We start from the raw sequence: 11,857 nt of genomic DNA, 5'->3' as shown, positions 1-11,857 counted from the left end.
GGGGGGGGGGTGAGGGGATAATGGGGGGATAAGGACACATGTAATACCTTAATCAATAAAGAAATTAAAAATATATATATTTGTATTGATTTCAGAGACAAAAGGAGAGGGAGAGAGGAAGAGAAACCTCAATGATGAGAGAGAATCATTGATCAGCTGCCTCCTGCACGCCCCCTACTGGGGATGGAGCCTGAAACCTGGGCCTGTGCCCTTGACCCAAATAGAACCTGGGACCCTTCAGTCTGCAGGCCGACAAAAAGTAGTGATTCTTCCCAGCAGGGAAGCTATTGCAAAAAGTACACGCAGTGTCAGGCTGCAATCTCTCTTCCTCCACCAGGTGGGGTGGATGCACTGGCAGCTGCCTCTGCGCGTTCCCGGTGGGAGCGGACCCGGTGCCTCAGGACTCTGGATGACCTACCCCAGCTGGCTCCCTGGCTCCACTTGGCTCCCAGGCTGCAGAGGGCAGAGCCCCAAGCGGTCAAAGGACGCCACAGCCTTGAAGGAAGGTAGGACCTGAAAAGGAAATTCTGACGGGGATCTGCATCCCACTGCGGGAGTCACGCACCCCAGGACGCGAGCCCCTTCAGTCTAGAGCAGCGGTTCTCAACCTTCCGAATGCCGCGACCCTTTCATACAGTTCCTCATGTTGTGGGGACCCCCAACCATAAAATTATTTTCGTTGCTACTTCATCACTGTCATGTTGCTACTGTTATGAATCGTCATGTAAATATCTGATACGCAGGATGTATTTTCATGGTTACAAGTTGAACATAATGAAAGCATAGTGATTCATCACAAAAACAATATGTAATGATATATGTGTTTTCCGATGGTCTTAGGCGACCCCTGTGAAAGGGTCGTTCGACCCCCAAAGGGGTTGCGACCCACAGGTTGAGAACCGCTGGGCTAGTGGGAGAAGGAGGACAGGGTGGGTCTTGGAGAGCAGCCAGGAGGAAGGAGAGACCTCTACTCCAGAGAGAAAGGGGTGGAGAGTAATGAGGCAGGAAGAGGGGAAGGTCCCAGGCCCTGCTCCCAGGTAGAGTCCAGGAGGTGACAAGGCTTGGGGTGGAGTGGCTGCCAGGTATACCGGGGTGGGGTGGGGGGTGGATCCCCGACACAGAGCTCACACCCCTCCCCCACAATCCCCAGCGGAAAGGAAAGGTCAAGCTGAGTGAAAGGCCTACATATTGTGTGACTTCCAAAGAGCGTCCTTAGGGGAGGGTCCATGCCCTTCTTCTGGGGTGAAGCCCTGGTTTGCCTGAGACTCTCCCGGTTTTATTTTAGTATTATTATTTTGTAATATATCTTTATTGATTAAAGGAAATGATGAGAGGGAGAGGGAGAGACAGAAACATCAATGATGAGAGAGAATCATTGATCAGCTGCCTCCTGCACGCCCCCTACTGGGGACCGAACCTGAAACCCTGGCACATGCCCTTGACCGGAATTGAACCCGGGACCCTTCAGTCCACAGGCCGGCGCTCTATCCACTGAGCCAAACCAGCCAGGGCTATTTTATTTTTCAATGACAATTGTCATTCGATGTTATGTTAGTTTCCAGTGTACCTCTCAGTGGTTAGACATTTATTAAGTTGCGAAGTGATGCAGTTTGAAAGCCCCTGCTTCTTAAAGGAACAGTGACAGCCTGACCCGCTGTCCTACTCTGATCCTCCCCTTCCCTGCTGTTTAGCCACTTCTCACCCTCTTACCTACGGACTGCACAGAATCCAGCCAGACACAGACAGGCTAATGAACATAGAGGCCAAAAAGAAAAGGGTTAAATCTTAGGAAAAGTTGCAGCCCTGGCCGGTTTGGCTCGGTGAATAGAGCATCAGCTTATGGACTAAAGGTCCTAGGTTCAGTTCTGGTCAGGGCACATGCCCAGGTTGCAGGCTCGATCCCCAGTGTGGGGCATGCTGGAGGCAGCCGATCCATGATTCTCTCTCATCATTGATGTTTCTCTCTCTCTTCCCTTCTTCCTTCCTCTCTGAAATAAAAAAATATATATGTTTTAAAAAGTTGTGCCGAAACCGGTTTGGCTCAGTGGATAGAGCGTCGGCCTGCGGACTGAAGGGTCCCGGGTTCGATTCCGGTCAGGGGCATGTACCTTGGTTGCGGGCACATCCCCAGTGGGAGGTGTGCGGGAGGCAGCTGATCGATGTTTCTCTCTCATCGAAGTTTCTAACTATCTCTCTCCCTTCCTCCCTGTAAAAAATTAATAAAATATATTTTTTAAAAAGTTGCATAAGCCTAAGCCCTCAGGAGAGAGCTAGCACCAGCCGGTGTCGCTGGCAGCAATCCTGGGGGACTGGCTGCCTCAGGTCCCACTCCAGGGGCGACCTTGGGAAGGAAACCTACTCCCGGGGGTGTTGCATCAGGCCCCAGGTGGCCTTGTTTCTAACAAAGCATTGCTGTTCCTGGAAATACTGGCCTCAGCCACACCTGTGCAACCCAGGAACTGTCTGGGTTTGTGAGTTAGACTGAGGGTGGGGCTGAGGGTACAAGGCAGGTTTGTGTACAGCAAGCATGTCAAACTCAAAGGCTAACACAGGCCAAATAAACAAGGTTTGAGTGTATGTGGGCCGAAAAAAAACAAAGGCTTCAATTTTCATAGAAACGTAGCTTTATTTCAATAGAGACATGCTGAATACAAAGGGCTGAAATAAATGAGTCACCGTTAACATAAAATCATAGAACATTTTAATAAAAATTAATATTTTTTCTTGAATATTAACTTACCAGACACTGAATCACTGCACAAATTAATAAGCGTAATGCAAGTAAACTTTTTTTTCTTGGTCTCCGAAAGCGAAATATTTCCTGTGGCGCACACCAAACAAATCAGTCCAAGACTAATGATGTGGCCATCGGCTGCTAAAATATTCGCTGCTAGTATTAGTGGAGAGAAATGGTGCGCCTGCACGTAAGGCGCGTTAGGGAAATCAATGCAACACGATTATAGTAATCAGTCATTAGTGAACATTGTAGTTCGTTATTAATAATTATGTTTAACAGGATATTGTAAAAATTAAGTTACAAAATTTTTATTAAAACGTTTCTTACAGCCTTAGCTGGTTTGGCTCAGTTGGCCTGCAGACTGAAGGGTCCCAGGTTTGATTCCGGGCAAGGGCACATGCCTGGGTTGCTGGCTCAATCCCCAGTGGGGGGTGTGTAGGAGGCAACCGATCAATGATTCTCTGTCATCATTGATGTTTCTATCTGTCTATTCCTTTCCTTTCCTCTCTGAAATCAATAAAAATATTTTTTAAAAATAAAAAAAACATTTCTTACATACTGTTACATTGGCAGGGTCACAAAAATATTCGTTGTGGGCTGCATGCGGCCCGCGGGCTGCAAGTCTGACATGCTTGCTGTACAGACACAGATTGAGTGAACCCGGAAGCCACAGTTCCACTCTGGCCCACTGTTGGGTGGTTTGGAGGTGGCAGCAGAGGCCTGTATAGGAATACCAGGGCCAAGGCACCCAGGGCAAATGGCATAGAATAGGGGTTTTTGTTTGTTTGTTTTTTTCTAATATATATTTTATTGATTTCAGAGAGGAGAGGAGAGTGAGAAAGAGATAGATAGAAACCTCAATGATGAGGTAGAATCATTGATCAGCTGCCTCCTGCACGCCCCCTACTGGGGGGTGGTGGCCAGGCCTGCAGAAGGGATGGTAGTAACTGGCCGTGCGTCTCCTCACCCAGCCAGCTAGCCCTGCCTGTGGCTATGGAGACAGAGTTCCCCGAGAGCACAGGAGAAAGGGCCAATGTGCAGGCACTCGTGTGTGTCAGGGTTGCTAATGTCCTGTTTGCCAAGCAAGTCACATGGCTGAGCTCCACGTCAGCGTCGGAGGGCACTCAGTTACATGCCAAGAGGGCGGGAGGCAGGAGGGCAGGAGGCCATGGACACCTGAAGGAGAAGAACTGCTGGCATTTCTGCAAAATCCATCTGCAAAGGGAGTCAGACATCTGCGGGTGGAGGTTCATCGCAGTGGTGTTTGTAGCACAGCCTTCCGTCATGCAACTCAAATGCCCAACAAAGACAATAAAAAATGCTGACACATGAGAATATATTTGGTAGCTGTCCTCTAGTAACAGAAAAAAAAATGCTTCCGTTATGCTGTTAAATGAAAAAAAAGATACACAATTTTATGTACCCCATGATAACTATTTAATAAACATTAATTCAAATAAAAATGGTAGAAAGGAATACACACAAATTTTAATAATCGTCTGTATTGAGGAATGATATCATGAGTCAGTCTTTTTGTCATTAATCAAAACGTCTGAAATATCACACTACACGTATATTTATGAAATTTACTTGAAATTGTGTTCAAGACCCACTTTCAACTTTCCATGTTTTTTAGGAAGAAATAATTTTGTACATCTCCAAGTGATTAGTACGTTATATTATAGACACTCAGAAAATGTGTTTCAGCAGCATTTTCTTAGTATAAAGAAAAATTTTTACAATTTCTTCTTATGAAAGAATAATATAAGACTACAAGACCAAGAAGTAATTTAAGTATGTTCAGGGACCATTTTCATCTTCAGAATTAAGGATTATTTTAATTTCACATCATTGCGTTTTCTCTTTACTTTTCTGTTCAGTTTTATCACTTAGGATTCCCTATTTTTAATTTTCATACACAGATTTCCTTAATCGATCATTATAATTAAGCATAAAGTCATAAGTTTCAAAGTCATACTTTGCCGGATCCTAGCGTTTTAAATTATTCATTCCACTTACTGTTTTTAGATTAGCTTTTCTTAAAAGTTCCAGTTTATTGTTGCTGTGTTTTATTTTGCGCAGATGAAAAGGCAGAAGGAAGGGAGGGCACTGCCCAGTGAATCCCCAGGTTTGTTGATCGTACAGTTCATGTTGTTTGATGCTCCTGTGTCCTGACCGGACATCAATTTCTCCCAGAACCTCTTGATTTTATTTCCTATAAACCTTGATGCACCCAGCGGATCCCAGCAAACCCTCGCCGTTTCTTCTCGGACCTTCACTTCTTAACTAAAGCCATGTATTGACACACAACTTTTTTCCCAGGGAGCTGGCCAATCAATACATTAAAGATTAGTGCAGCGTGTTGGCCCCTCCGAAGCATTCCGGGCTCGTTTCCTCCGCGGTCCAGGTGGCAGCCTCCACACGAGCAATGGTTCTCTTCAGGCATTTCTAGAAGTTGCCTTTTCTACTCATTATCCAAGTCCAACTGTTTCGGGTGAGAAACTGGGCGTAGATCACATCTTCGTCTGTGTGAGCATCGCCAGGAAAGCAGTTGTGTTCAGTGCATCTCATTGTCTAGACCCATCAGGCTACGGGGGACTCTAGGGAGGGAGCTGTTCATTGCACAGAACAAGACCCTGCCCCGGTCACACAGCCTGTATTTCCCTCCTCCCTCCTCCCTCCCTCCCTTCGTCCCTCCCTCCCTCTCTTCCTCCCTCCCTCCTTTGTCCCTCCTTCCTTCCCTCCCTCCCTCCCTCTCTTCCTCCCTCCCTCTTTCGTCCTTCCTTCCTTCCTTCCTTCCTTCCTTCCTTCCTTCCTTCCTTCCTTCCTTCCTTCCAGGGCACACATTTCCATACGCTCTCTTCCAAGCCCTATCTATATAACCATGTGGCTGGGATATTGAGTGCTACACTGGATTTCATCAGTCTTATCTCTTGGAACCTGTGCAGTCTGCAGTCTATTTACCCTGATATTGTTTTGTTCCCTCCATATATATATATATATATTTGTATTGATTTCAGAGGGAGAGGGAGAGAGATGGAGACATCAATGTTGAGAGGGAATCATTGATCAGCTGCCTCCTGCATGCCCTCACTGGAGACTGAACCCCGCAACCCAGGCATGTGCCCTTGACCGGGACCCTTCAGTCCACAGGTCGCCGCTCTATCCCCTGAGCCAAACCAGCTAGGACCCAAGTTCCTTTTTGGCTTAAGGTAGCCAGAGATGATTCTCTGGCCGACAACCGGAACCCCTGGCTGATACACAGAGTAGGCCTGGCCTGTTGGCCTTGTTTAGGGAAGAGGGGAGGGTGGGCTCTTGGGCTGTCACTCTGAGCCCCACGGGTCTGACCTGGCCTTCCAGAATCCGAGAGCAAGCCCCGGGAGAGGAGAGAGAGCCCGGCGTCAGCAGGCCTAAGGAGTCCTGGCGAGTTAAAAATAAAAACAGAGGAAGAGAAAGGCTCGCTGTAATGACATGACTGGCTCTGTCTGTGTCTCCGGCGAGCTCTGTGGCCGGCCGACTCTCCGTGGAGGAACTGAACCCTTCTTCTTCTTTCTCTCCTGACTAGACTTTCCTGCTGACTTTTGGAATTGGACTCTTTCCAGCAGGAATTCCCAGGCTCTGTTCCTTGGATGGCCAGCAACCAGGAGAACCTCTGCAGTTTCCACCGGGGCCCGGGACAACACCGAATTTACATGAGACTGTTCTCCGCCCAAAGGTAGGCCAACCCGGCCGGTGTGGCTCAGTGGCTGAACATCAACTTATGAACCAGGAGGTCACGGTTCGATTCCCGGTCAGGGCACGTGCCCGTGTTGCGGGCTCGGTCCCCAGTGTGGGGTGTGCATGAGGCAGACAATCAATGATTCTCTCTCATCATCGATTTTCTATCTCTCTCCCTCTCCCTTCTTCTCTGAAATCAATGAAAATATTATTTTAAAAAAAGTAGGCCAGGAAGCCCAGACTCATTGAGCTCTGCTGCCTTCATGTGGGCACTGGCGGCCTCTCACATTTCGAAAGGACGAGGAGCCTTTGAACTCATCCCTTCTGATCTTCTGGCTCAGCTGTAGCTGGGCGCACAGCAGCTGGGTGCCCACAGGCGCTGGCACAGCCCCAGGCCGCGCATGCTAATTATGTGCTAGGGAAGGGCCCTGCCCCCACCCAGACTTCTGTATTCTGCTGGGCCCAAGGGCACGCATGCAGAGGGGCAGGCTGCAGGGTGGGAAGTGGTCTAGGGCAGTGATGGCGAACCTCTGACACGCGAACTCATTTTTTGGGTTGATTTTTCTTTGCTAAATGGCATTTAAATACAATGTCCTGAGGACCCTCCAGCAGCCCTCTGGGGAGAGCCACACGGTGAGGAACTGCAGCTCCTTGCCAGGAGCCATGTCGGGGAGCCACCTTGGATGTGGACCCTTTAGCACAGGTGACTGACCCTTCAGAAGACTACAACCTCGGCCAACATCTTGACTGCGGCCTCATGGGAGGCCCTGAGCCAGAAGTACTCAGCTAAGCCACACCCTAATTTTCTGACCCACAGAAACTTTCAGATAATAAAATATTTGTTGTTTTAAGCTATTAACTAATAGTGACTAATACGCTGTCATGACCTCACTTGGCCGCTCCTCAGGACGTGACGCTGTTGACACCCTCCTCCACCCACTGCGCTGCCCCTTTGGCTTCCAGGAAAGTACTTCCTCCTGAGCTTTCTTTCAGCCTGGGACCCGTCTGTCAGTTTTCTTCCTTAGCTCCTCTGCTGCTTGCCCCTAAAACACCAATGCTCCTAAGGCTTCTACTCTTGTTTTCCTACCCATCTCCATTGACTTCAATCAGACCCATTCATCATAATTAAAACTAAAATTTTTATGCCAGTGTCTCCTACCCAGACCTTTCTCTTAGGCGTTATAACTGCCTATTGGACAACTCCATTTAGATTTGGTCCTGGCTCCTCATACTTACCTGAAATGGAATCATCCTCTTGACCCCACACCTGTTCCTCTTCTGGTGGCCCTTCCCACCGTGAGTGGAACCTTTGTCCTCCAGTAGCTCAAGTTAAAAATGTTGCTAAAAAAACAAAAACTAAAAACAAACAAAAAAAGAAAACCAAATAAGCAAACAAAAAACAAAAGAGAAAATGTTGCTCCCAGCCATCCCAGACTCCTCCTCACTTGCTATTTTCATGACCTTCAGGATTTGACTAGTCAACATCTTTAGACTAATCTCTCAACTTTTTCTATAGGTTTTTCCATCTTAATCACTCGTGGTTTCCAAATGATTCTTGCCACTTCAAGCTCTGAACATGCCTTTTTCTAGAATGTTGCCTTTCCATCCTTGACCTATTGCCTTTTTCGTTTTGACAAGTCCTTCTTTCAAACGGTAGTGCAAGTGTCTCCTCATTCTGATTGTGCTTACATTTAGCATTGTACTGGCAACTCGTGAATTCCCCATCCTTTGCTGTTGGACAATTCTCCATGGTGTTTCTGCAGGTCTTGTGACAGTTTTGATCTCAAACTGTCTTAGGAGCTAGGGGCAGTGTCTCCTCTGAGGCAAAGGGCAGATTTTATTTCCTGACAAGTATACGACTGTCTCCCTCTGAGTCACAGGCTGGCCTGCACCCCCCTTGTGGGACACAGAGGACAAGGGGAGCTGCTTTTAACATGAAGCTTATGCTCTCTGCTGTGCCACTAGTAATACAGTCCTTTGTCTCTGACCTTCTAGTCCAGGGGTGGGCAAACTTTTTGACTTGAGGGCCACAATGGGTTCTTAAACTGGACCGGAGGGCCGGAACAAAAGCATGGATGGAGTGTTTGTGTGAACTAATATAAATTCAAAGTAAACATCATTACATAAAAGGGTATGGTCTTTTTTTATTTTTAGTTTTATTCATTTCAAACGGGCCGGATCCGGCCCTCGGGGCGTAGTTTGCCCACGGCTGCTCTAGTCTCTAAGGTGCCTCCCTGCCTGACCCTTTAGGAACCAGCTGGTTAGAGCAGTGGGTGGAAGGGGATGGACGGAGGCCCCAACACGTCTCGTGTGGAACAGAACTCACAAGATGAAGATTAACAGCACGGGTTTCAGAATCAGAGAGTCCTGGGTTATGTCCTTACTCCCTGACCTTGGGCCGGTCACCTTTGTGTGAGATTTAGTTACCTCACCTGTCAAATAGGAGTGCTAACCCACCTATCTCGGAGTATTGTTGTGAAGGCTCAAAAGGAAGTTATTAGGTAGCCCTGGCTGGTGTGGCTCCATTGGTTGGGCATCGTCCTGGGCACCGGGAGGTTGCTGGTTTGATTCCCGGTCAGGGCACATGCCCGGGTTTCGGGCTCCATCCCCGGTGGGAGGTGTGCAGGAGGCAGGCAATTGATGTTTCATGCTTACAGCAATGTTTCTCTCTCTCTCTCTCTCTCTAAAAATAAATAAAAAATCTTTTTTTTTTTAAAAAAAAAGAGAATTATTATAAAGAGCTTTTAGCACAGTGGCCCGCAGCTTAGAAGGGGCTCAATTCCTGCACATCCACCCTCCTCCCTGTCACTCTAGGGCCTTTGTTTTCTGCACTTGCTCTTACATCTGCCTGAACGTTCTGTCCTATATTTCTTATCTCATTGCTTCTGACTCATTCTCCTAGTTCAGCCAGGACAGTTTTGGTTGCAAGAAACCGAAAACTAGAACCAAAGAGGCTTAAGCAAAAGGAAGTTATTTGTAATTAAAGCTGAAGAGTTCAAAGCATAGTCTTGCTTCAGGTGTGGCTTGATCCAGGCTCAGCCAGCGCCATCAACACTCATTAACTAACTCCGCCGGTGTGGCTCAGTGGTTGAGTGTCGACCTATGAACCAGGAGGTCACGGTTAGATTCCCAGTCAGGGCACATGCCTGGGTTGTGGGCTCCATCTCCAGTAGGGGGCGTGCAGGAGGCAGCCGATCATGATTCTCTCTCATCATTGATGTTTCTATCTCTCCCTCTCCCTTCCTCCCTGAAATCAATAAAAATATCTTTTAAAAAAAATCAGCCCTAACCGGTTTGGCTCAGTGGATAGAGCGTCGGCCTATGGACTGAAGGGTCCCAGGTTCGATTCCGATCAAGGGCATGTACCTTGGTTGCGGGCACATCCCCAGTAGGGGGTGTGCAAGAGGCAGCTGATCGATGTTTCTCTCTCATCGATGTTTCTAACTCTCTATCCCTCTCCCTTCCTCTCTGTAAAAAAATCAATAAAATATATTTAAAAAAAATCACTCATTAACTCTGGGCTGGTTCACGTGCCCATCTCTCAATCAATGCCTGTGGCCAGGGAAGGGGCGCAGGCTAAACAGGGAAGGGGCACAGTTCCGCCCAGATCATTGGAGCTGATGCGAGGGGTGTCTGTGCTTCCCCAGAGGCAGGGCTGGCGTGGTTATAAGAAGGATGAACGAGCGCTGGGCATGACAAACAGCGGTGGACGCAGGTTTTAGGTCAGGACCGAGCTGCCTGGCGCTCACTCTCTTCTGTCCAAGATGAAGTCATTTCCTCCTGACACGCTCGGGGCTCCTCGTACGTCACCGCCCTCATCAGTCTATAATTACACGCCTGTCTCCCGCCCCACATGCTGGGCTCCTGGGGCTATTTCTGTCATCATCGTATCTTCAGGGCCCAGCCCAGCGCCTACACATACTACACAGTCAATAGAGTCTGGCGTGAAGGGATGACTCTGGGGCCCTGGTTATGACCTGGCCCAGCCTGCTACCCTGACTTTTCCAGCCGCACAGCCACTTAGGTCAGAATTCACCGCCCCCCCCCAAGTCTTCTCCCCCTGCAAGCAGGCTTGGGGACACTTACACAGGACGCACTCCCCAGAGAAGAAAACGAGAACGAGAATTTCCCCAGGGGCGGCCTGTGACCCAGAATGTTGGGCAGAAATGACGTGATGAATGAGGAGAGGGGGGCGGGGTGGGGTGACAGGATTTGGGATTAAGCGTTTAAGAGGAGTGATTCATGACCACTGCGGCCGGCAGTCAAAAAGCCCCGCGTGCTTTCGGTAACCAGGGTGCCGCTCGCATTTGGCACCACTTTGGTCCCGGGAATGAAGCAGCCCTCAGAGGCGCTGGTGTGTATCCTATTTCACGTGCTGCTTCCCCAGCCCCAGTGAAGTTTGGCTCCTCGGTTTCCTGTATGTAACTCGTGATTGCCAAGGCGTCTTTTCATGTGAAAGCGGATTTTCATTCATTTCCGAGAAAAGCTCTTTCTCGCCGTTTCCTTTTGAGCCTTCACAACAATACTCCGAGGCAGGTGAGCTATCACTCCTATTTGACAGGTGAGGAGACTAAATCTCACACAAAGGTGCCAGGCCCAAGGTCATGGAGCAGTGGTTCTCAACCTCCTGGCCCTTTAGATACAGTTCCTCATGTTGTGGTGACCCCCAACCGTAAAATTATTTTCGTTGCTACTTCATAGCTGTAATGTTGCTACTGTGATGAATCGTCATGTAAATATCTGATATGCAGGATGGTCTTAGGGGACCCCTGTGAAAGGGTCGTTCGACCGCCCAAGGGGTCGCGACCCACAGGTTGAGAACCGCTGTCCTAGAGTAAGGACACAAACCCAGGCCTCCCTGACTCTCTATGTAAGTCATTTGCACAGTAGAGATGAGCTGGGCTTTGGTGTGAGATAGGGCACAGTTTGCAACCTGGTTCTGCTTCCTGTGTGATGTCAGGCAAGTTGCTTAACCTCTCTGAGCCTCCACTTTCTCTCCGGTAAAGTGGGGATAATAATGCCAACCTCACAGGGCTTTAGGAGTCAGAGGGGATGTTTCTGTGTAGCGGGAGCTCCAGGTTTCAGCTAAACTTTGGAAGGCGTTGGAAGAGACGAGTGTGTTGTGTGGGGGAGGAGCATGGGCACGCCCCAGGGCTCTGTTCTCTCTCAGCTCTGCCCAGAGGTGGGCATGAGTCGGAGCCCCCAAGAGAAAGTCTATGTACAGAAGCTGGAAGGAATCCTTGCCCAGACATTAACCCTGTAAGACATAGGGTACACACAGCGTGGCTTCGGGGCCTGGAGACAATGTAGGTGCAGGGGTCCTCAAACTACGGCCCGCGGGCCACATGCAAATACAAATATTGTATTTGTTCCCGTTTTGTTTTTTCACTTCAAAATAAGATA

At 48.6% G+C, this 11,857-nt stretch overlaps 1 protein-coding gene across 3 annotated transcripts in view; it reads left to right on the top strand.

Moving 5' to 3' along the window:
- Positions 1 to 391: 391 nt before the first annotated feature.
- PDE8A (phosphodiesterase 8A) overlaps positions 392 to 11,857 on the top strand; it is a 140,539-nt gene continuing 129,073 nt past the window's right edge. For all 3 annotated transcript variants that reach the window (XM_014549598.1, XM_014549596.1, XM_014549597.1), the window contains exons 1-2: positions 392 to 506; positions 6,340 to 6,452. In XM_014549598.1, coding sequence (XP_014405084.1) covers positions 410 to 506; positions 6,340 to 6,452 — 210 coding nt within the window. In that variant the 5' untranslated portion in view covers positions 392 to 409. The remainder of the gene's footprint in view (positions 507 to 6,339; positions 6,453 to 11,857) is intronic.

The sequence above is a fragment of the Myotis brandtii genome, unplaced genomic scaffold (assembly GCF_000412655.1).
Source record: "Myotis brandtii unplaced genomic scaffold, ASM41265v1 scaffold561, whole genome shotgun sequence".
Lineage (NCBI taxonomy): Eukaryota > Metazoa > Chordata > Mammalia > Chiroptera > Vespertilionidae > Myotis > Myotis brandtii.
The sequence above is the reverse complement of the archived record's forward strand: the minus strand, read 5'-3'. Positions and strand labels throughout refer to the sequence as shown.